General features: G+C 51.1%; 1 protein-coding gene across 1 annotated transcript in view; it reads left to right on the top strand.

Moving 5' to 3' along the window:
- LOC135886680 (fer-1-like protein 4) overlaps window positions 1-23,691 on the top strand; it is a 106,038-nt gene extending 82,347 nt beyond the window's left edge. The window contains exons 35-45 of the mRNA XM_065414465.1: window positions 642-752; window positions 1,338-1,465; window positions 2,647-2,817; window positions 3,961-4,115; window positions 5,370-5,548; window positions 14,821-14,906; window positions 15,708-15,806; window positions 16,576-16,817; window positions 19,384-19,664; window positions 21,448-21,548; window positions 23,511-23,691. Of these exons, the coding sequence (XP_065270537.1) occupies window positions 642-752; window positions 1,338-1,465; window positions 2,647-2,817; window positions 3,961-4,115; window positions 5,370-5,548; window positions 14,821-14,906; window positions 15,708-15,806; window positions 16,576-16,817; window positions 19,384-19,664; window positions 21,448-21,548; window positions 23,511-23,691 (1,734 nt within the window). The remainder of the gene's footprint in view (window positions 1-641; window positions 753-1,337; window positions 1,466-2,646; window positions 2,818-3,960; window positions 4,116-5,369; window positions 5,549-14,820; window positions 14,907-15,707; window positions 15,807-16,575; window positions 16,818-19,383; window positions 19,665-21,447; window positions 21,549-23,510) is intronic.
- Window positions 23,692-25,112: the final 1,421 nt, after the last annotated feature.

Genomic DNA, 25,112 nt, shown 5'->3' with positions numbered 1-25,112 from the left:
GGCCTGTGTGGACGTATGTTCTGTTACACTCCTCCCTCTGATTGTTTGTTACACTTGTGTCACTAGTCTTTAGATGGGAAGCTCTCTGGGATAGGGACTCTGTACAGGTCTTGGCTGGCACCTCTGTGTGCTACCATGACACATAATTAGTTATAATTCGTACTATTACTTTGAAAGTCCTTCTTTCAGCGGAGGCCTTTTCCACTCACCCATGGTCTCCTGAAGTGTCCGCTCCTGAGACTGACTTCAGAGGAATGGTTAGGAGAGGTAACTGTGAATAGCCTGGCTCCCTGCCCTCCTCTGCAGCCAGCCCCAGGTTGTCATGAGCTGGAGGTAAGTTCCCTGCAGACTAGCCTGTCTCTTAGGAAAGAAGATCAAATCTGCTGAGCTGAGTGTGTGGGGGAGGCCCTGACCGTCTCTTTGGGAACATAGCACATTGTGTAGCGCTATCTTGAGAAGCCAGGGATTGTGTGGTCTGGCACAGGGCACAGACGGACACGTAATCTGCCAGTTTCAATTTGTCACAATTAAGGCGGTGCTACGGATCGAATACTGGGCATTGCAATTTGCTTGAAATATTTTCTGTAGCAGGGTATTGATCCCTACAATGTTGCTGTTCCTGTTCAATGTCTCCCCTGCAGGGTTCATTCTTCGTTTATCCTGCTGAGGAGGCAGGTACAGAGCACAAGATCTCACAGGGGGTTCCCAGAAACAGACCCATCAAGGTGCTTGTCCGAGTTTATATTGTTAAGGTAAGTGACTGCAGTGAGTCCTGGAGACCTTGTCCAGATCAGCAGCTAGAGAATCTCTGGCCAGCTCACAGCCTGTATTCATGGAGCCAGCAAAACTGGGATTGGAGAAGGCCTTGCTATTGGGTCCCAGCTAGTCGCTCCATTTCCAGCCAGCTGTTTGGGCCATGGCAGCATTGGTCCCCAGAGGATCTTTTCTAGAGCTTTGTCCAGTTTAGAGTCTAATGTCTGAAGTCCTGGGGTTTCCACCGTCTTCCCTTGGGAGACTACCTGCCCACTCCCGTACCTCCAAGGGGCACTGGAACTGCCGATGGGGCATTCCCCATGCTCTGCCTAGAGGCAGTACCTGAGAGATGACCTGGCAATTCTGTTCTCACTCTCTGGCTAAGGGCTTCCGTACGGATACATGACTAGTGAGTCCTTGAGAGATTCATCTGCTGCCTGTGACTGACAGGATCAGAGGTCTCAGTGCTCCGTCTCAGAAACTCCTCTGCTGCCCTGTGCCCTGCACTTGCTCTCACTTGGCCTGGGCGTCACGGCTGGGGCTGTGAATGGCAGCCCCAACACCTCCTGTCTTGTGTATTTTAGGCAACGAACCTGGCTCCGGCAGACCCCAATGGCAAGGCAGATCCCTATGTGGTGGTAACACTTGGGCAAGAGAAGAAGGACACAAAGGACCGCTACATCCCTAAGCAGCTCAATCCTGTGTTTGGAGAGTAAGGAGCAGGCTTTACCTCGGGTCAGGTTTAATGGGAACAGCCTCTTCCCTGGTGCATCTTGAAAAGGATGATGGCTGGGTCGCTGCACAGAGCCAACACTCTGGGCTCAATGTGACATCAGGGGTCCTTTCTCTGTCCACTGGAGACTCCATTACATTAGCCCGTCGGTCCCACACATCAGCAGCTCTGAGGGGCTCTGCCCAGGGCTCCTGTAGGTGCACTTGTCTGACTGGCCTTCCACTCATCTGGGCAGAACATCTGGGGTGTTGACTACAGGAGCACCCCTAAATTCCATACCTGATATACGGGCAAAGCAGCATAGGAGCCTCACCCCTCTAGAACCTACACTCAGGAGGGAACAGAGAGCAGGGAAACCCCTTCTTCCAGGGGGAAGAAAGGAGAGCCCCAGGCCTCTTTTCGAACAGCAAGAAATGGTGAGGAGAAAGGAGACCCCAGGCCCCTGGCAGCCAAAACCAGGGGAGCATTGCACATAGTGACAGTGCAGGAACATCTGTGTGTTTGTGACTCCAGTGGGGACACTCGCTGTGTTGCTGCTGCTGACTTAGGATCATGGGATTCGGAGCTTGGCCATGATTTATAGTGTCTGATCTCCAAGGGAATCCTTGGGGCAAACATTTAGAAATGGAGGGCAGAGTTCCACACACCCAAATGTGCTCCTGGATGTGCCCCCAGGTTTGCACACGCAGTCAGGGTGAATGTGGTGCAGATGGCTCACTGAATTGTACCCTGGGTGGAAAACTTAGCTTGAGTGGGGGGAGGTAACGGGAGGCCATTGTAACCCAGCAACCTATTATAACCCACTGTCATTGAAACACAGAGTAGAGTCACCGGAATGATGTACAATGAGCTGTTTGGAGTAAAAGGACCTGCAGATCAGGGCTGCCCGGCTCCTGCTGAGGTTACAGAACCAGGTGTGTCCAGCCCTGTGCATAGCAATGTGTTTGGAGCAGGGAATTAGACAGGAGAAGGTGCTGCCCCTTCTAGATATTTCCTTTCTGGCAGCTTGCTCAGGAGCTGGCGAGTTCTGTGGCGCAGGAAGACTCACCAGCACTGCGCCCGCAGACATGGGGTTCTGCCATCAGACCCGGGGCAGGGAGGGAAACATGCTTGATTTCCAGCATCTCTGCTGACCGAGCGTCTCTTTGCTTTGTATTCAGAGTTATGGAACTGAGCATATCCTTTCCGATGGAATCAGAACTCACTGTTTCAATATTTGACCATGATTTGGTTGGGTCTGATGACCTGATTGGGGAGACGAAGATTGACTTGGAGAACCGATTCTACAGCAAACACCGAGCTAACTGCGGAGTGGCCTCCCAGTATGACACGTACGTTCCAGACCACGGGGATGGCATATACGACTTTCTTTCATAAAATCATCCATGTTGAGGCTAGAAGGAACCCTTATGACCATTTAGCCTGACCTCCTGTATTACACTGGCCAGAGAGTTTCATCCAGTGTTTCCTGCATCCAGCCCATCACTTCTGGATGAACTCGAGCACTCTAGTTACATAGTATGGAGCCCTGCTGATGTTATGCTGGATGGTGCTGATGGCTGCTGTCAATCATAGACTTGGGTCATGTCTACACTAGCACTTATGTCAGCAAAAATTTTGTTGCTCAAGAGTGTGAAAAAAACCTCCCCCGCAAGCAACGTAAGTTTTGCTGGCAAAAGCACTTGTGTGCACAGCGCTGTGTCAGTGGGAGACACTCTCCGGCCAACTTAGCTACCGCCGCTCATTGAGCTGGTTTTATTATGTCAACAGGAGAGCTCTCTCCCGTCAGCATAACGCAGCTACATGAGCGATCTGACAGTAGCACGGCTGTATCGGTACAGCTGTGCTGCTGTAAGCTTGTAAGTGTATACATGGCTGAAGGTTAAAGCTTATGGGTGAGCTAAGCACCTTTTGTTCAGTGTAAATGGAGGGAGCAATTAAATGCTCCCTTGTGTAGTGACAGCTGAAACAATATAAGCCACTGCTCAAGGCACTGGCAGGATGGCAAGGCCTGAGAAGAAGTTATATGAGCTGTGGGGATTGACTGCAAATGCAGGGCCTGGGGCATGGGTGTGTGAGAGGCAGAAAGCCAGGAGGGAGTGAGAGAAGCTGTGGGGAGTGTGGCCCTGGGAGAAAGGGCAACAGGACTCTCTGGAGAGATTCTTGGTTCTTTGTCGAATAGATGAAGCCGTGTATTTCACTTAGGTGTTTGCATGCCCAGCGCACTGAAGCCAGAGAATTTTCCTAGCAGTACGTGGGGGGGGAGGGGGGGGGGAGAGAGGGGGGATTGTGCCTTGTGCTCATAGTCCCTTCTCTGGCTATATCAGGTGGCACCACCTTAATTCCGCTCTGTTCCTTCCTGCCTAGTGGAGTCTGCCAGAGGAGGCAGCTCTCACATCCCAGTATAAATATTATCTATCATGGCTACACCAGGAGAATTCTGTATGTCTGAACCTCCTCTCCCCTCCCCACAGAGATGGCTATAACATGTGGCGAGATGCTTTCAAGCCCACACAGATCTTGGAGAGTTTGTGCAAGAAGAGCTCTCTCCCCTCCGCAGAGTACAGGCGGGAGGAGGTCAAAGTGAACAACAAAATCTTCAAGGTCCCTCCTGAGGCTTTCCCTGAAGGTACCGTGTGTGTCTGGGGGGAGAGTTAACTCCGGGTGTTTTCAAGGGTGACCAGCTCTTGCCGTCTGTCAGCCCTTCAGCTGTGCAAGGCTCATGTATTGGGGTGCACGCTGAGCCCCCCTCTCCTCACTGACCGGACCAACCACTCAGCCACTGTTCGCACGTTCCGAGGAGCTCCAGTACATGTTCAGAGCTGCACCGACCACACAAGACAATGTGGCCCCTGAACCAAGGAGTTTACAGTTGAAGGGCTGATTGTGAACCCCTTACTCACTTGGTGAGCAGTCACTGATGTGAGTTTACCCACAAAATATGAGTAACTGCTCACTAATGTGAGCGGGGTTCATAATGTGGCCTCTAATTAGACAGAGAATGGAGTTATACCAAGTGGGAACGTGGCCCAGACTGTGCAGTCCAAACACAAATTCCTAGCTGGTGCTCGAGCCCCTGGACCAGCTGCCCTGCTGAGCGTCAGCCTGTCACGCAGGCCATGTGTGCTAGGTTTGGTTTGATTGTTTCTTTTAACACTCCCCCTGAGAGAGCTCTGCTTATTTTTCATTGAAGCTACAATGGACAGTCCCTGTATGCAGCTGTTTGACTAGCTGTCCATCATCGACACTGACAGTTCTCCTGACTGGGTTTTCTTTGTGCTTTTATTTTCCATTATCCTTCATCTCATTCAGGCTTATCTAGATTGTGCCTGAGCCATCTGTGCCTCATGCATGCCCCAGTCTCACTAACACATGGAGTAAGGCTAGATTTAGATGCATAGGCTGAGCTGAACATGCAGAGTTTGTATTATCAGCATATGGAAAACACCACATCCCACTTCTCCCAACACCACACATGCATGTGAAATGCAGCCTCCCATGAGAGTGTCCTGCTGGTCAGCAGAGATCTGGGTAGTTGAACTCCCCCAGAGGGCAGGGATCCTGCTTTGGGAGTTTGGGTTCCCCCACTTTTCCTGTTCTGGGGGCGGGGTAGCAGGTGCTCACTGTCATTTTCCCTTGTTTCTCTTTAGTCGGATCTTTACTCAAAAGATTTCTCCACCACACTCTGCCTTCTTCAAAAGCAGCTCCCTGGGACTTTTAACCACTTCTCCTCTACACAGCTCTCCCCTTCTTCTTCGTCCCATTCCGTTGTTCTGTATAGATGTTTGGTGTGCTCGGATGCTCCAGCCTTCTCCCTTACAGCTCTAGTAATCATTGTTGGCCACGTCTTTAGATCCTTCTGACTGGCTGTCTTGTGTTCTAGAGGCCTTTGTGAAAGACAAGAGAGAAATGGATGATGAGACTTGGTCAGCATATGATGAGCAGAAGGCTTTGTATGTCCTGCAGCACTGGGATGAGATGCCAGAGTACGGGTACAAACTGGTCCCGGAGCACGTGGAGATTCGGGGCCTTTACAACGCAGAGAACCCCGGGCTCGTGCAGGTGAGACGAACACGTTTATTCACACCGGAGTACCAGTGTGTTGTAAGTCTAGCAAAGCTCTTTGGGCCAGCTGGTCACACCCTTAGCCAGAACTTCACCGTCTCCTCCCTGGAGCTTTGTCCAGTCCAGCAGGAACTGTCCCAAGCAATGGAGTTCCCACCTTTGCCCTTGGCAAACTGTTCCACACTGGACTAGAGCTCATCAACAGCAAAGGTTTCCTGACATTCAGCTTCAGTTTCTCCCTCCATCTCTTGCATGTCTTGTCTACGTTTTCCTTTGCTCCGATTTGTCCGGCGACTCCTAGCTATACCCCCTGCAGCACCATGGGCAATTCCCCACCATATCTTGGGGTCACACCCTTCAATTGTTTGTCATTTTTCTGATAGTGAAGTGACCATCACTGAACTCAGTAAACCATTGCCTTCTCCTCAGAGTGCAGGGCTGTTCATCCTACGGACAGCAGCACACAGTACTTGGAGAGCAGTGTGGTCTAGTGAATAGGGCACCGGATTGGGAGTCAGAAGACCTGTATTTTATTCCTGGCTCTGCCACTGCTGCTGTGTGACCTTGGGCAAGTCACTTCCCCTCTCTCTGCCTCATTTCCCCCTCCCAGTCTTTGCCTGTCTTGTGTCTTTAGATTGCAAGCTCTTCAGGGCAGGGGCATCCTGGCACAGTGGGGCCCTGAGCTTGGCTGAAGCCTCTAGGCACTGCTGTAGTACAAATAATAATAAAAAACTATGGACCCAGCAATCAGTTAATAACTTATTGATAAAGTGCAGCCACTTCTGGGGCAGAACCTGGCAGCATTTTAAAGTGAGCAACAGCACTGCTCAGTGGCTTCAAGTAAGGAGCTGAAATTAGACAGAATGTAATGTAGAGAGGCATATGCCATAGATTTTAAGGCAAGAAGGAACCATTGTGCTCATTTAGTCTGACCTCCAGCATAGCACAGGCCAGAGAACCTCGCCAGGTGATTTCTGTTTGCTGTATCCAGCCCAGTAACTTGTGACTGAGCTAGAGTAGGTCATCTGGAGAGAGACATCCAGTCTTGAGTTAAAAACTTCAAGTGAGAGAGAACCTGCCACATCCCTGGGAAGTTGTCCCAGTGGTTAATTACCCTCACTGCTAAAAACTTCCACCTTATTTCCAGTCTGAATTGATCTTGTGTCAACTTCTAGCCGTTGGATCTTGTTCTGACTCTCTGCTAGACTGAAGAGCCCTCATCTATCAGCACTCTTCTCTTCATGTAGGTGTGTGTAGACCACCTTGTAACATTCTCTTTGCTGAGCTGAATACCTTGCACTCTGTTAGTCGCTCACTATATGGCAGGTTTTCCTGACCTCAAATCATTCTTGTAGCTTTTATCTGAACCCTCAAAGTTTTCAACATTCTTTTGGAAGTGTGGACACCAGAACTGTGCACAGTATTCCTGTAATGGTCTCACCAATGCCATTTAGAGAGGTAATGTGCACCTCTTTGTCCCTACTTTATTTCCCCTGTTTATAAATCAAAGGATTAAATTCATCCTCTCAGCCACATCATTGCACAGCGAGCTCCTGTTCAGATGGTTATCCGTAAGGACCTCTTCAGTCTCTCTCAGTCCCTGTTTTCCAGGATAAAGTCACTTATCTTGATAGTGTGGCCTGCATTCTTTGTTCCTCGATGAAGGACCTTATATTGGTTGTATTAAAATTAGGACTGTCAAGTGATTAAAAAAATTAATCACAATTAATTGCATGATTAATCGCACTGTTAAACAATAATAGGATACAGTTTATTTAAATATTTTCTACATTTTCAAATATATTGATTTCAATCACAACAGAATGCAAAGTGTAGAGTGCTCACTTTATATTTATTTTTGATTACAAGTATTTGCACTGTAAAAAAACAAAAGAAATAGTATTTTTCAATTCACCTAACACAAGTACTGTAGTGCAATCTCTTTATCACGGAATTGAACTTAAAAATGTAGAATGATGTAAAAAAAAACTGCATTCAAAAATAAAACAATGTAAAATTTTAGAGCCTGCAAGTCCACTCAGTCCTACTTCTTGTTCAGCCAATTGCTCAGACAACCAAGTTTGTTTACATTTGCAGTAGATAATGGTGCCCACTTCTTATTTACAATGTCACCTGAAAGTGAGAACAGGCATTCTCATGGTACTGTTGTATCCGGCGTTGCAAGATATTTACGTACCAGATGTGCTAAAGATTCATATGTCCCTTCATGCTTGAACCACCATTCCAGGGGACATGCGTCCATTCTGATGATGGGTTCTGCTCAATAACAATCCAAGCAGTGCGGAGTGACGCATGTTTATTTTCATTATCTGAGTCAGATGCCACCAGCAGAAGGTTGATTATCGTTTTTTGGTGGTTCGGGTTCTGTAGTTTCTGCATCGGAGTGTTGCTCTTTTAAGACTTCTGAAAGCATGCTCCACACCTCATCCCTCTTAGATTTTGGAAGGCACTTCAGATTCTTAAACCTTGGGTCAAGTACTGTAGCTATCTTTAGAAATCTCACATTGGTACCTTCTTTGCGTTTTGTGAAATCTGCAATGAAAGTGTTCTTAAAACGAACAACATGTGCTGGGTCATTATCCGAGACTGCTATAACATGAAATATATGTCAGAATGCAGGTAAAACAGAGCAGGGGACATACAATTCTCCCCCAAGGAGTTCAGTCACAAATTTAATTAACGCATTATATTTTTAACAAATGTCATCTGTATGGAAGCATATCCTCTGGAATGGTGGCCGAATCATGAAGGGGCATACGAATGTTTAGCATATCTAGCACGTAAATACCTTGCAATGCCGGCTACAAAAGTGCCACACAAATACCTGTTCTCACTTTCAGGTGACATTGTAAATAAGAAGCTGGCAGCATTATCTCCTGTAAATGTAAACACACTTGTTTGTCTTAGCGATTGGCTGAACAAGAAGTAGGACTGAGTGGACTTGTAGGCTCTAAAGTTTTACATTGTTTTGTTTTTGAGTGCAGTTATGTAACAAACAAACAAAAAATCTACATTTGTAAGTTACACTTTCACAACAAAGAGATTGCCCTACAGTACAGTATGAGGTGAATTGAAAACTACTATTTCTTTTGTTTATCATTTTACAGTGCAAATATTTGTAATAAAAAATAATATACACTTTGATTTCAGTTACAATACATAATACAATATATATGAACATGTAGAAAAACATCCAAAATATTTAATACATTTCAATTGGGTATTCTATTGTTTAACAGTGCGAATAAAACTGTGATTAATCACAATTATTTTTTTTTAAGTTAATCATGTGAGTTAACTGCGATTAATCAACAGCCCTAATTAAAATGCTTGCTATTTGTTTGAGGCCTGCTTACCAACCGCTCCAGATTAGTCTGTATCAGTGACCTGCTCTCTTTGCTGTTTACCACTCCACCAGTATTTGGTGTCATCATCACACTTCATAAGTCATAATTGTATATTTTCCCTTAGATAACTGATAACTTGATATCTTGGCAAACCCAAGTCAATATTTTTAATTTGACGAGTCCTATTTTAAAAAAATACACTACCAATAAACATGTTGCTTGGTGCTTACCACATAACCATAGGCGTGCGCAGCCCATTTCATTAGGGTGTGCACCCAGGGAGCCCCACCCTGCCCTAACCCCACCCCCATCCTGCCCCCATCCACTACCTCCTACTTCCCGCCCCCTGACTGCCCCCCTCAGAACTCCCAACCCCCCCTGCTCCTTGTCCCCTAACTACCACCTCCTGGGACCCCTGCCCTTAACTGCCCCCCAGAACCCCTCCCCCTATCTAAGCCTCCCTGCTCCTTGTCCCCTGACTGCCCCCCTAGGACCCTACCCCCTACCTGTCCCCTGACTGCCCCGACCCTTATCCACATCCCTGCCCCTAGACAGACCCCCAGGACTGCCCGCGTTTCCAACCGCTCCCCACTCCCTGACAGGCCCCCCCCAGAACTCCTGACCCATACAACCCCCTCTGCTCCCTGCCTCCCCTAACCCCTCTCCAACCCCTGCCTCCTGACAGGAACCCCAGAACTCCTGACTCATCCAACCCCCCCAGCTCCTTGTCCCCTGACCACCGCCTCCAAAGACCCCCCCAATTGTCCCCCCAGGACCTTCCTTGCTCCCTGTCCCGACTGCCCTGACCCCTATCCACCCCCTGCCCCGACAGACTGTGGGACTCCCATGCCCCATCCAACCCCCCCTGCTCCCTGACTGCCCCCTCCAGAGACCCCCTGCCCCTAACCACCCCCCCACCGGGATCCCACCCCCTATCCAACCCACCCTGCTCCCTGTCCCCTGACTGCCCCCACCCCTTATCCAAACCCCCTGGCCCTGGACCCCTTACCATGAGATGAGGGTCCTAGCCTCCCCGCGGAGCCAAACACTGCCCCACAGAAGCACGCAGCCCCAGCTCCACAGGTGGGATGGGAGACAGAGGGGCTCAGGCCAGCTCCTCACAGAGTGGGGTCAGGGCTTCAGCCCTGCAACTTTTGCCACTAGGGTGGCTGGGGCTCCCGAGACGGGGACTTCAACCCCACATCTTCTGCCAGGGTCCAGGGCTTCTCCTCCCTGCCCCAGTGTGGCTCCCTCTCCGGGGCGGCTGGGAGCCAGGCCGCCTCACTACTGAGGTCCGCTGAGTCAGGGAATTAGTCGGGTGAGGCAGGAAACAGTCAAGGGCTCAGGCCCTCAGGCAGGGGCTGAGCAAAATAGTTCAGTATCAGGCCCAGGCCCTGGGTCAGGGCGGGGCAGCAAACAAACAGTCTGGGGCTCTGGCCCTCAGGTAGGGGCTGAGCAAATAGCACAGGATCAAAAACCCAGACTCTTGGTTCAGAGCATCTGGGGCGAGGGGGAGACTGCCACCCGTGAGTGGGGTGGCAGGGGGGACGCAGGCCCGCCCACTCCATGCGTCCCAGCCCGGGGCCCTAACAGCGGCAGGCAGCCTGCTATTGTGTCAGTGGGGATCCTGGCCGCAACACATTGACATCGGCTCTGGGTGTGCCGCAGCCAGACTAGGGTCGGCTTCCCCCGGGCTACTTCCTACCTCCCCCTCTAGCAGTACCTGCGTCTGGTCGGTGTCCTCCACGGAATCGAGCACCATGGGCTCCTCAGGGTACTCGGCGAGCGGTAGGCTTGGCAGCTCCTCTGGGTCACTTCTCTCCGGTAGGGTTGACAGCTTCTCCGGGGTTTGGTCATCATCAGGCCTTGACTGGTATGGCCAGTCCTCGGGTCGGTCACAGGCTGCCGGAGTCTCCCCAGCAGGAGCTAGGCCCCCAGCATCTGGCTTCTCCGGCGGCCAGGCAGCTTCTGAGCCCTGGGATGCGGCTTTTATACTTCCGGTCCTGCGCTTTGACCTTTGGGGGGCAGGCGCAGGCTCCAGTGGCTCCGCCCACTTTGGCATCCAGAGGGGCTCGTCCCTCTCTGGGGCGGCTGGGAGCCAGGCCACCTCACTACAGGAGCTTATCCAGGATTCCGAATTATCACCCTGCTTTGCAAAAGTGATGGGAGATCTTTATAGCGAAGAAGAAGAAGAGAGTGAGAGACAGTGAATCTCCTCTGTACAGGTAGTCACTGCCATATACCAGGGCTGTGGGCATGCACACATCTACTTAGATTCATTGATTCATTTTAGAAAAACATCCACTCTTCATTTAAACATAGCAAGTGATGGAGAATCCACCACAACTAGAGTGAAGTGAATTGGCATCTGAGTCAACACCCACTGAAATGAGCCAGGCCATTCACCCCTCAGAACTGTTGTGTCAGGGTCTCTGCAGATGGAGCACCCCACTCCCCGTGTCACTCACATTACCTGGTGGAGGCATTCTTTGCACTCTGAACAGCTGGAGACTAGCTGTTGGTAAATGACAGCTGAGACTGTAGAGATCCTGCACCCTGGCTAGTCCCTCATGCTCCCAGAGGGTAATGCCGGGTGCAGGAAACGAGACAGGACAGCAGAAATCGAACCTTCAGAAGTGGCAGCCGGGGGAGGTGAAGCACAAAGGGCAGCACCAGGCACTGTGTGTGGCTCCATCACTGTGTGCTGCTGAGATGCTGTACGGGGCACAGTCCCAGCTCTCCAGCTCACCCCCAAATGCCCGGTGAGTACGGCTACAGACACCACCAGTAACATGGCAAGAACCAGGCCTGATAATGGACCACAAACACGCTGGCAGCATAGCCAAAGCTACAGCATCACATCACCGGACAGGGAGCTGAGAGTCTCTCTGTACGGCATGGATGAGACCACACCGAAATACTGCAGCCATGCTACCAGACCTCGCAATGGATCTCGCAGGCTGGCTGGGTCTGGGCAGAACTTGGGTGAGAGCCCTCCAGCGAGGAGGAAGTGGTTGTGGTGACTCAGCAGGCAGCACTGGTCCTTAGCCAGGACAGATTCAATACACAGGTACATGGCTGGGGCACTCAGCTCTGGATGAGCTGTAAAATTGAGAGCCTTATCTTGTTCAGTAAGGCCAGTCTTTCAAAGGCAGCGCCTCACTTGCTGATGCTACAGAACTGCATTGGTTTGTACAGATGCCAAATGGCTAGCTGGATATTGCAGGAGGCAGGGTGGCCTAGTGGCTAGAACACTGGCCTGGGACTCAGCAAACCAGTTCTTTTCCTGCTTCTGGTCTGCTGGGTGATCTTGGGGAAATCATGTTGCCTCCATGGGCCTCAGTTTCCCATCTTTAAAATGGGGCTAATTATACTGATGTCCTCGGTCCAGCACTTTGACATCCTATGTAAATTCACACTGATCATCTCATCTGACCTGTACAGCACAGGCCAGAGAACGTCCCCACAATAATCCCTAGCACAGGGCTTTGAGAAAAACAGCCAATTGATTTCAAAATTGTCAGTGATGGAGAATCCACCATGACCCTTTGTAAATTGGCCCAATAGTTACTCATTCACTATTAAAAATTTTCACCTTATTTCCAGTCTGAATTTGTCTAGCTTCAACTTCCTTCCATTGGATCATGTTAGACCTTTCTCTTAGGCCTTTCTCTGCTAGATTGAAGAGCCCATTATTAAATATTTGCTCCCCATGGTGGTACTTATAGACTAATCAAGTCACTCCTTAACCTTCTCTTTGTTAAGCTAAATAGATTGAGCTGAGTGTCTCATGATCAAGCATGGTTTCTAATCATAGAATCATAGAAGATTAGACATTGAGCCATTGATCACCACCCGTTGAGCCTGACAATCTAGCCAGCTTTCTATCCACCTTATAGTCTATTAATCCAATCCATACTTTTTTAACTTGCTGGCAAGAATACTGTGGGAGACCGTATCAAAAGCTTTGCTAAAGTCAAGATATATCACAGCCACCGATTTCCCCATATCCACAGAGCCAGTTATCTCATCATAGAAGGCAATCAGGTTGGTCAGGCATGACTTGCCCTTGGTGAATCCATGTTGACTGTTCCTTATCACCTTCCTCTCCTCCAAGTACTTCAAAATGGATTCCTTGAATACCTGCTCCATGATTTTGCCGGGGACTGTAGTGAGGGTGACCGGTCTGTAGTTCCCCAGGTTCTCTTTCTTCCCCTTTTTAATGTAACCCTTCTGCCCATCTAAGTTGGCAGCAACAAGGGCCGGGTTCTGTATCTAGGGGTTCCGTTTCAATAACGCAATGCAAAACCGGCTCGAGCCCCCACCCAGTGACCTGGGACAATTACATACCACCCCCCTGGGTACTAAGAGGCAATACTTCCCCTCTCGCAAGCACGGAGTCTGAGTGTAGCAGAAAATGTTTAATAACATGAGGTAAACGACATCAGCATAAAATTGGAAAAACACCACAAACAGGATTCATAACACAAACCATGAGCAAAACCCACCCCAGCAAATTGGGCTGTGTCCTTTCCCTTTGGCTCTTGAATCCAGCAACCCAAAAATCACCCAGAGTCCCCAAAGTCCAACACCCCCAAAGTCTCTTGGCTCCAGCAACCACCCAAAGTCCCCAAAGTCCAATAACCCCCCAAAGTCTCTGTCCCTGGTCAGTGCAGCCCCAGAGTAAAAGGGGGGGGCACGCAGGGTGTTAAGGGGCACCTTACGTGATCCAAGGCTGGCCAGCCGTCTGTTTCTCTGTGGGGGTTCTGCCGCAGCCTTCACCACGAGCCAGTCCACTTTCCTGCCATCCCACGAACTGCTCCGCTCTACAAGCTGCTCCGCTCCGCTCACCGACCTGTGAGCCATTCCAGCCGTCCCCGCAAACAGCTCCGCCCGCCATTCCTTGGGCCACTCCAACCGGCCCCGCAAGGCTCCGCGCCGCTCGCTGCTCCTCCAGTCGTCCCCACAAATTGCTCCACCAGCTGCTGAGCAATATAGCTTCAGGCTCCCCCACTAGTTAACACAGCACTCAGGGATCTCAGCTCTTAATAACTTTAGCTCTTTTGTGATTTCAGCTCATAGTATAGTAGGGGAGCCCCAGTGCTGGTGCACCATTGGCCCAAAGTGAATTCAGCTCAGCAGCCTGTAACTAGACTCCTAATAGAATCAAAGTTAGCTCTGACATTCAACAGTGGAGAGAGGAGATGGTGCAATTGGTGTTTCAAACCCTCAGAGGGACCCATACCATCAGGCACAAATACCTGTCCCCATCCTCTCTCAATTCACTGGGTTTTGTTAGTTTGACAGGGTCTGTTTTCCCTAAACCCATGGTGATTGGCATTGATTATATTACTCTCCTTTCATTCTTTATGAATCAAGTCCCATATCCACCGTTTCATAATCTTGTCCAGGATCAATATCAGACTGATGGGAAGCCGAGCCTGGGGGTGAGATGTTTTAGTAGAGAACAAATTAAGGTTGCCACTGACAAGTATGAAACATCCAGTGAAGTGATGCTATTGTGAGATAGAAAAGAAATGTTCTAGTTCAGTTTTACATAATAAATAACTTGTATTCAACCATTTAGTAAGGATGCTAGTGAACCCCATGGTAACAACGTCCTGAGCAGACGTTATTCCTTAAAATACTCCCTCCCCCCATAAGGAGACATTTTAAATTCAAGCGACTTCTACAATGTGGCAGGCCTTTCCCAGCGATGGCATGTGCTCTCTGTATCCTGAGGGGCTTGCTGTGAGGGTTGCTGTGACCCAGAAGTGTGAGGAAGGGTCAGTGGCTTTGGGAAGAGGATTCTCTGGAGGTCAGGGAGTGGGAGAGTAAATCTGTTCGTGAATTCAGCCTTGGTGAATCCTTTGAAGCAGCTCAGCTCTTTCCTTTCTGCAGGGCTCCCTCCACATGTGGATTGACATGTTTCCAAATGATGTCCCAGCACCTCCCCCTGTCAATATCAAGCCACGGCTGCCAATCAGGTACAGGCCTGTAGGAGATGGGGATGGAGCCATTACAAACCCAGTGTTTATAACCGCAGCCTGGGGTCCCGCTCTGCATGTCTCCCGTGCAGTCTGTGCCCACGAAGGCAGTGACTGGGTGAGAAGGGCAGACTAACTGGTCTTGTCAGCCTTGGAGGCTCACAGCTAGGCCATGACAGTGGTACTGCTTCAGCTCTGGGCCCCTGGCACATCTCCATGGCTTCCTCTCTATGCTGGTTCAGGGGGGCTGCAGGCCTCACCTCATCCTGCTCTCCTAGGGACTCCCACTGTCCCCACATGCCGTGTGGCTGAGAGGAGGGAAAGCTGCTCCTGCCCCTCACACAGACATGGCTGGGAGGAGAGGTGTCCCCTGGGTTTACGTCTGCTCCAGGCGGAGACCAAACCCCAGACAGCAGCGTCTGAGCTGAAGCAGTACCACTGTCAGCACGCAGCTCAGCGCAGGTGCCTCAAAAACCCAAGGCTGGGCCATTATTGTTCTTGCTGCTGTTTCTGCCTGACTCGTGCTGGGCAGATTCCAGTACGCTGGAGATGTGCTTTGGTTCAGACACCTCTTTGTACTAGAGTCTGCAAAACTGGGCCAGAGTGACATGAGAGGGGCCTTCTGCGAGGTGTCCTGGGCCCCTGGCCTGAGCTGCAGCAGGCACAGCACTAGGCTGGGTAGCCGGGCTGAGTGGGTGCTGGTGCAGGCCATTGTCCCAGGGGGGTAGCTTTGCCTGGCCCTGACAAACACTGAACTGGAATGTGCTTCTCTCACCTGCCCTTGGCTTTCCCTTCTGGTAGTTACGAGCTGCGTGTCATCATCTGGAACACAGACGACGTGGTTCTTGATGACGTTAATCCAATAACAGGAGAAACCTCCAGCGACATCTACGTGAAAAGGTGCCCGAGTTGATGGGGAATCATATGAGCAGAGACAGCCGCAGGGCCAGAGAATGAGTAGTTGGCCTGTCCAGTCTGACCCTGCCTGGACACTGTGCAGCACTCCCTACTGCCTGAGTCCCACAGACATCACCAGCCCCTCCTCGTATCTCACCAGCCATGGGGCCTCCACCTCCTGGGGGAGTCTAGCTCATTGTCCATTTAGTCTACCCACAAAGGCCTTGGCCCTGATACCCAGCCCAGACTTGTTCTTCAGAACACGTCAGTCCTTATCCCTATGACTGAGCCTGCCCAGGCCCTGTCTCCCCTTAACATGGGATGCAGATTCTACACACCTTGGGCCAGCTTACCAAAGCGTGCAATTCCCTCCTGCATTTTTTGCATCAGCAACTAGTTGTGGGCTCAGTTCCTATTACTTAGAAAACCAAGTGCCTGATTTGTCCCCATAATCCGATACTGGACCATCTAAATGGTGGGGTTTGAACCTCCCAAAAAGAGAGGCTGGAGAGAGGCCCCTTTAGAGCCCTCATAATGGCTGTGGCCCAGCATAGACCTGGCCCCGCTGACATGCTCCAGTCTGCCATTTGAATCAGTTGAGCCTCGTTGGCTAAGCCCGTTATTATTCGTTGCTGTGAGGCGCTGTCGGGCAGTGACTGAGCGCTGCCCCTCAGCCTGGGGCCCTTGCTCCCAGCACCCCTGCAGCTTAGTGACGCTGACACTTGGGGCTGCTTTAACATGACGATTGATGTTAATTGAGCTTCTTCTGCAGCTGGATCAAAGGTCTGGACCATGAGAAACAAGAAACAGACGTTCACTTTAACTCCCTGACTGGGGAAGGCAACTTTAACTGGAGGTTTGTGTTCCACTTCGACTACCTCCCGACCGAGAAGGAGATCTCCTATAAGAAGAAGGACTCCATCTTCTCCCTGGAGGAATCTGAGTTCAGGGAGCCAGCTGTCCTGGTCCTTCAGGTCTGGGATTATGACAGGATTTCAGCGAATGACTTTCTAGGTACAGTATCCTCCTGCTGAGAGAAGGGGGCTGTTTCTCTGTGCCTTGCCTGCTCCGCTTGCCCAGGCCGCCCACCCTGAGCTTTGCAGGAAATGGCTCCCAGTCGAGATGAGCTGGGGCTGCAGGGAGCTCACTTGCCCTCTGTTACGTTTGCAGGCTCCCTCCTGGCCCACTGGTAGAACTGCTGCTTACAACACCAGGGTCCTACCAGGTTCCAGTTGACTCCTGGCATTGGGATTAAACTCTCTCATTCAAGCCAGTTATTCATCTTCTGACCCATCTCTGCACTGTGCAGTACTGTTCCCCCTAACCATGGAACAGGGGGCGAGTGAGCAGCTTCTTCCAAAGCTGACCCCACTGCTGCTCTGCATAGTGACCTTCACCTTCTCTCTGGCTCTTGCATAACTACCTTCCCGCTGCCTCTGAGCTCCCCCGTCCAGGAGCCCTCAGGCAGCTTTAGAAATACTGTTGTGTCAGAGGGTCAGCCTGAACCAGGGCCTTTGATTGCAGGAGGAAGCTTTCAGCCTAGAGGTAGTGGCTGGAGATGCTGATGGCACTTAGATGCCATGGTGGCAGGTGCCTTAGAAATACCATGGGCAGACTGCGGACAAGTCTTCTCTCCTTTCAGGATGTTCCTTTCATTCTCAGACTGTGCAGAAAATGCTCCCTACTTCTGTTAGGCTTAAGTTATCCAAACTTTGAACCTCGGCCCTAAACACTAGGCCCTCTGAGGGGAACATAAGCATATGGATGTGCTATATTGCAAGCATAATACACCTCTACCCCGATATAACGTGACCCGATATAACACGAATTCGGATATAACGCGGTAAAGCAGCACTCCGGGGGGGCGGGGCTGCGCGCTCCGGCGGATCAAAGCAAGTTCGATATAACGCGGTTTCACCTATAACGCGGTAAGATTTTTTGGCTCCCAAGGACAGCGTTATATCGGGGTAGAGGTGTAATACAGATGGATGAAAATTTTCTGCTGAAACAGTTTGGATGGAAAATGCCAATTCACTGAACCTGGAGCGTTTCATAGACACAGCTCAGATTCACCACATGTTCAGTGTTCTGTGGGAAACCTGCCACCTTGCCAGGCTGCAAAGGAGCCCAGGGTTCCAGGGGCCACAGCTCTGAGACAGCCCCACCGTATAGGCTGCCCCATGCTCAGGAGACCCCAGTCTTCCAGCGTCTAGGGCTCCGGGGCACACAGCCAAGCCAGGGCTTCCAGGCTCCTGCCGTGGAGCCAGGAGCCTGAAAGCCCTTGGTCAGCTCTTGGTTCCACAGCCAGGAGCCTGGAAGGGCTGAGAACTCCCTCTTCCAGGCTTCCTGCTGCAGAGTCAGGAGCCCAGAGCCAGGGCCTCTTGTCCCCATGGTGAGGATGCCCCAGAGCTGCAGGCCCTTAGAGCCCCTGGTGCTGCTGGGTGAACCTGACATTCCTGTGGTAGCAGGTTCTGCTCACAGCAGCAGTGAAACTGACAAGAATGGCATTTGCAATGTTGCTGTAGCAGTGTTGGTCCCAGGATATTGGAGAGACAAGCTTGTCTCTTTCACCAGCAGAAGCTGGTCCAATAAAAGATATTCCCTCCCCCACCATGTCTCTTTAAGAATGTCAGTTTTACTCAGCTGCTGTCGGAGTCCCGGGAGCTGGTTTTGTGTGGGAAGCAGCATGCGTCAATGTTTCTGAAACAGTGTTTATTCAGGATTTCTGGTTTTCAGGAAATTTCTAAAAATTTAGCTTCGTTACGATTTGGAACAAAGCCAAATTTTTAAAAATGAAATTTCCTGTGAGTTGGAAATCCTGCATTTCGTCCAGCTCTGGGTAACACCTTTAACCCCGAGAAAAGCTCCTTTTATTCATGAACCCATTGCCAATCAGTTCAAAAGGCTTCATTGGCATGGAAAGGCATATAAAGCAAACCTGCTCAGCAGTGCCATCTACTGATGGCAAGAAGAGAACATTAGACCCAGAGCATCGTGGTATTTCTGGGACATGAGCTGCTTACATTTGTGACAAAGACACAAAATGAGGGAAATAGAACCGGAGGGAGCTGGCGATGGTGCTGGCATCCTGGCTGTAGCCTGAACAAAGTGTTCTCCCACCCCAATGTCAAGATTTTATCATTCTGTACTGAACATGAGGGACAAGCTGGGGTGTGAGAAGAGGGTAGATTTAGACCTAGAGGTACTGATGAGAGGCATAATGTGGCATTGCAGTGCTCAGGTGTGACTCTGTATAGGAGACAGAGTGGTCAAATGGCTAGGCCGGAAGAGTGGGACTCAGGAGATCTGGTTTCTGTTCCAGGCTGTGCCACCAACTCAGCATGTGAGGCAAGTCACTTCCTCTCCCTCCGACCCTCAGGTTCCCCATCCCTCAAGTGAGGATAACACTCTTGATGGACCTTTGCTTTGAGAGCTACAAACAATCACTGCCTGTGACTGATTCTCTGGGGACTGGGATGGGTGCAGGCCGAGCAGCATGTTGATGCTGGCCCTAATGTGTTACTTGCATTTACATTAATGATCGACCCCTGAGGTCCTCACTTCCTGCCTGTCTTTGAAGGGTCCATTGAACTGAAGCTGAACGACATGGTGCGGGCAGCCAAGAGTTCTGAGCAGTGCACCGTTAAGATGGCCAAGGAAAAGGCCACCCCCCGCTTCTCCATCTTCCGGAACAAGCGGATGAGGGGCTGGTGGCCCTTCATCAAACTGAAAGACCAGGAAGATGAGGAGCGAGAGGAGCGAGAGGCCAAGGAGAAGAAGAAGAAGAAGAAGAAGAGGAGGTCGATTAAGCCGGAAGACATTGAGTTTACAGACCCCAGTGGGAACAAGTACCTCCTGACGGTAAGGAGCAGGAGAGAGGGGCAGAGCCCTTGTGCCGTGAGGCAGTGCTCAGTGCCTGCCTGAGCTCTGTGGAGTGTGAGGCCTGCAGCTGGGCACTGGCATGGCCATGGCTAACTGCAAAAGCTTTGTCGTGGGCGTGGGGCTGCATGTCCCAGGACCGGTGGGTATGGCAGAGAGTGTCATAGCTCGGTGCTCTCAGCCTCCAGCTCAGAGAGCTTGTTTGCTTAGCTGAGCGGTCTGCTGGGGGCAGCAGTGTCCATGGGAGATTTTCCCTGCCGTGCAGATGAGAGGAGGAGGGCTGGTGTGAAGGCATTGTCATTGGTGGGGGTGCTGCTGCTTCTCTGAGTCCCCTGTTCCTGGGCACAGGGCAGCCTCCTCTCCCGGCTGGTTCCAGCTTCCTGCTTGGACTAGCAAGAAGTCAGGCCTGGTTCCCCACTGAGCTCCAGCTGCCTGGATCTCGCAGATGTTTCACCCTTTCCTGCCTGGTCTGTGATTCCTGTCAACAAGCACAGGAGAGGGCGTGGGGTTGGCTGCCCCAGGATCCCCCTGGGACTCAGACAGAGCCTGACACTGGCAGTTACCGAATCAGCCATAGTGGTGAGATGTGATCCTAGACTTGGCAAGCATTTCCCCCAAGGCCCTGAGTGGACTCCTATCGTTTGAGTGAGGACGCTCCCCGCAAGGGCAAGAATATTTGGTAGCTGGGGATGTGGGGCTAGGAGCTGAAATGTCCCCTGACCTTGGCAATGGCTAGTTGGAGTTTCCCAGCCGGGAAGAGGGTGGCCAGGAGGTCCTGGGGCTCTGAGGAGCCATGGACAGGGCATGTGAAAATCAGCAGGTGTGTGGGGAGAGGTGCGGCCAAGGTCTCAGCAGAGGGAGGGGAAGGGGCTGTAGCCTGGCGTGCTGCTGATACGCCTGCACCAGGTTCCCCCTCTCGCTGCACAAACCAACCAGGTGCCAGCAGCTGAGGAAGCATGGCTGCAATGCGCCCGTGCTCACAGCTCCATGCAGCAGCACCTAGCAGTGTCCCAGTGGGACTCGGCCCCACGGTGGAATGCAGGCTGGGTTCAGTGTGCCGGGAGGAAGGTCGTGTTCACTCCCGGTGGGCTGCTGGGACAACGCCTCTGGCTTCTCTCACTGGGCAAGTGGAAGAGGGAGGCCTTTTGTGCCTGATCTCTGGAGAGGGCAGTCATTGTGCTGAGCACTTGTCTCGAGTGGACATTCACCGGTCCTGTAGTGTCCGTGCTCAGGAGGATATGTCTAAAGCACCAGGAACGGCACTGTGACGGGGGGTATCAACCTGCACTGGGCAAACGGGGCAGCGCCACTCGACACGCCGACCCCCCATGACAGGCACAGTGCGCAGAGCCCTGCGCTGGGCAGCTCCTACTCTAGGAGATGAGCCTCGAGGAGGTGGCTGCATGGGCAGGCAGCCTGCCAGGGCTCTGGGGGCACGGGTGTGTCTGGATGCTGCCTTGACTCGCTCCTGATGGCACTGGCGAGAAGTGAGTGTCGGGAGCTGTGAGAGGCTCCTGAGGCCACTCTGTGCAGGGGACTGGGACACAGAGGCCAGAAAGGCCCCGAGGGGCAGATTTTCAAAGGTATTTAGGTGCCTGTAGATGCAGATAGGCACCTGGTGGGATTTTCAAAGCTCCTGAGCAGGTTTGGTGCCTGACTCCCACTGAGCAACCGTCGAAAACCTGGCCCTGCAACTCTAGACAAGACAGTATCAGCCTGGCTCGTCCTGAAGACACCAGTGTGTCTCAAGTGTGTTTCTCTGCAGGGTAAAGTGGAAGCTGAGTTCCAGCTACTGACTGTGGAGGAGGCCGAGAAGAGCCCTGTTGGTCTGGGCCGAAAAGAGCCTGAACCCCTGGAGAAGCCCAAGTGAGTATCAATCATAGAATCACAGAACTGGAAGGGACCTCAAGCGGTCGTCAAGTCCAGTCCCCTGCACTCAGGGCAGGACTAAGTATTATCTAGACGGTCCCTTGACAGGTGTTTGTCCAACCTGCTCTTAAAAATCCCCAATGATGGAGATTCCACAACCTCCCTGGGCAATTTATTCCAGTGCTTAACCACCCTGACAGTTCGGAAGTTTTTCCTAATGTCCAACCTAAACCTCCCTTGCTGCAATTTAAGCCCATTGCTTCTTGTCCTGTCCTCAGAGGTTAAGAACAACAATTTTTCTCCCTTCTCCTTGTAACAACCATTTATGTACAGGAAAACTGTTATCATGTTCCCTCTCAGTCTTCTCTTCTCCAGACTAAACAAACCCAATTCTTTCAAACTTCCCTTATACTAGCTCCATCTAGGTTGTATTTCCCTAGTTCGTTTATGAGAAGGTTGTGTGAGATAGTATCAAAAGCTTTACTAAAGTCAAGATATACCACATCTACCACTTCCCCCCATCCACAAGGCTTGTTACCCTGTCAAAGAAAGCTTTCAGATTGGTTGGACCTGATCTGTTCTTGACAATTCCATGCTTTTACTTATCACCTTATCTTCTAGATGTTCACTAATTGCTTGCTTAATTATTTGCTCCATTATCTTTCCGGGTTCAGAAGTTAAGCTGACTGGACTGTAATTCCCCGGGTTGTCCTTATTCCCCTTTTTATAGATGGGCACTATATTTACCCTCCTCCAGGCCTCTGGAATCTCTCCTGTCTTCCATGACTTTTTAAAGAGAATCGCTAATGGCTCAGAGATCTCCTCAGCTCCTTAAGTATTCAAGGATGGATTTCAGCAGGCCCTGCCGACTTGTGCCATGTACACGTGCCAGGCAGAGAGGCATTGGAATGTAGGCTGGGGGTTGATACCATGCCTGCTCTCAGCTTGGGTCAGCCTGCGCACAGGCACTGAGGGAAAAGGGAGGAGCTTTCAGGCTGAATGGAACCAAGATCAGAATCCAGAGACACTGAGTTGTTGGGGACTCCGGGGCTCAGGCTGTAGACGGAGTCCCTGGGGTGAAGCCATCTCCACTGAGAGTGTGGGCTGAGTCCCTGGGGCAGAGCCATCCTGGCTGAGGCTGCAGGTAGAGTCCCTGGGCAGAGCGGTTCTGAAATATTTACTGAAACAAGCGACAGGGCTTGTGTATCACTGTAGTTGTGCCTGCACTAGGAGGGTGCACTGATGTAACTACATTGGTTTTAGTGAGCTAGTTACATTGGTGCAAAAATGGAGAACAGCCTAGGCCTTAGTTAGCTGCCAGTGCAGTCATCCTCCAGCGCTCTGCAGGCCCTGCCGGATGTTTCCCGTGGCCTGCAGGTGTGTGCTCTGCATGCCTCAGAAGATGAAAAGTGTGTGTGTGTGCGGGGGTGTGTGTGTGAAAAGTCCCTCCCTCTCCTCCCCCCCCCCCGCCCCCCGGGAGAGCCTATTTGTCATCTACAGCGTGGGTGCCTTGGAGAACCCTGGTCTAGTGCAGGGTCCAGGCTCCAGAGAAAATAATACAAAAATAATAACAACAATAATAATAAGTAAATACAAAGATTTCGTGGTCTGTTCAAAAGTGTCTGGCAGTCTGGATTTGGCCCGCAGTCTGCTCATCGACTACCCTGGTCTAATGTCTGTGCAAGAATCCTACGAAGCCTCCAGATTGTGCTGGCAGTGAAATGAATGCAGGGAATGGGGTCCTGTTTTGAAGGAAGACATTGTGGGCACAGGCATCAATTTGAGTTTGGGGGCTCAGGGATTCAGGCTGATCTCCACTGATCTGGTACCTGGTTATCCGCAGCCCATGAGTAGCAGCAGCTACAGTATGTTGTATATTTCCAGGGCACTGAATTCGACTGGGTGGAGCTTTGCTTTGCTTTGTCTGAGCTCAACAGCCTTTTCCTTTCTCTGTTTTAGCCGTCCAAAAACATCCTTCAACTGGTTTGTGAATCCCATGAAAACCTTCATCTTTTTTATCTGGAAGCGGTACAAGAAGTACATCATTGCTTTGGTCATTATTGCTGTGGTAACCATCTTCCTGGTCCTTTTACTCTACACAATGCCTGGGTACATCAGCCAGAAGATCATCAATGGATAAGTGCAGTCAGAGACTGGGCTCCCCAGAGGACCATGGCTGTGGCTCCAGAAATTGACACTTTATACCAAAGCTTTTAAGGACAGTTTGCCGGTGCCTGAAGGTGCTGGGACTCTTTGTAAATGCTGCATCAGGAGGAAGAGGAGTGGAGAAGCTGCCCTTTCGGGGTAGTTGTATTTCACGCTTAGAACTTGATACACTGTGATCGTAGCACTGTGGAGCAGAGCGATAATGATTTGGGTAAATTGTTTGGTTTTTGTTAGTTGGGAGGAATCTGTCCCAGCTGGGGTTGGCTGTGGGGAGATTTGCAACGAACATCAGCTCTGTACCTCTCTCCCTTGAGCTAAGCAGAGGAGCCTCTCTGAGAGCCGTGGGAGTAGCGGTGCTGCTTTCGCTGCATGGCTTCAGCGTAATAACGCGGAGGCTTTTCACCCGGAGAACGTAGCGCACTTTACAAGGTGGCTGTCCCCTTTGTACAGGTCAGAGAGTCGGGGCACGTCTGCACTATGGAGACTACAGTGCTATGGCTGTACAGACACAACCTGTCCCAGCGGATAGGACCGACAGCTGTGCTGACACCGGGGGTTAGATTAGAGCTGGGTCAGTCAGGGGGTGTTTTGTCACAGCTCTGACTGATGTAGCCATGTCAGCCTGGCGGTCAAGTGTAGACCAGGCCTCAGTGGCAGAGCTGGGACCGGCAAAGTGACAAGTAGAGAAACTAGAGAGGAGCTGCAGCAGGCCAGCAAAGTGAGGAGCGGAAAAGAATGAAGGAGCCAAACTGGTTGTGACCCTCACCACGACCTGGGTAGGGGTGAGGGACAGGCAAAGTCTGAGGCCACTTGTGAGCTGGGAATTCCCAGCCAGGCGTGTGTCCCCCCCCCCCAGCCCATCCTTCATACTGCTGTTAAACACACGTCTTCCCACATAGTCAGGCTGGACTTGAAGCTCTCTTTAATCCTTGTGTTAGACCTTTACTCCCACTGGAATAGAAAACCCCAAAGGATCTGACCCATTACCTGGTGCTTCTCTCCACTCGGCATTTGCTAGGGTTTCCCAGCTGGCTTTCAGAGGCCTGGTCTGTACCCAAACTTAGCTCAGCCTAGTTACATTGCTCAGGGCTATGAAAATGTCCCACCCTGGGCGCTATTTGGGTTCCCTAACCCCCACTGTAGATACAAGAATTCATCCCTCCCTATTGACCCTGCTGCCGCCGCACGACGGGGCAGGTTAACTAACAACCCCCCCTTGCGTTGCTGTAATAAGTGTCTACACTGCAGGGACACAGTGCAGCTGTGCCTCTGGCGCGTCTGTAGTGTAGATATACCTGGAGAGTGTGAGGGCTACTTGTTTGTCTGGTTCAGACTCGATCCCAGGGCTTCCTTCTCTCTCACACTAACTGAGCGGGGGGATTAACAGTCCCTCCT

The sequence above is a fragment of the Emys orbicularis genome, chromosome 12 (assembly GCF_028017835.1).
Source record: "Emys orbicularis isolate rEmyOrb1 chromosome 12, rEmyOrb1.hap1, whole genome shotgun sequence".
In the NCBI taxonomy this organism is placed as follows: domain Eukaryota; kingdom Metazoa; phylum Chordata; order Testudines; family Emydidae; genus Emys; species Emys orbicularis.
Note: the sequence above shows the minus strand (reverse complement) of the source record. Positions and strands in the feature narration are given on the sequence as shown.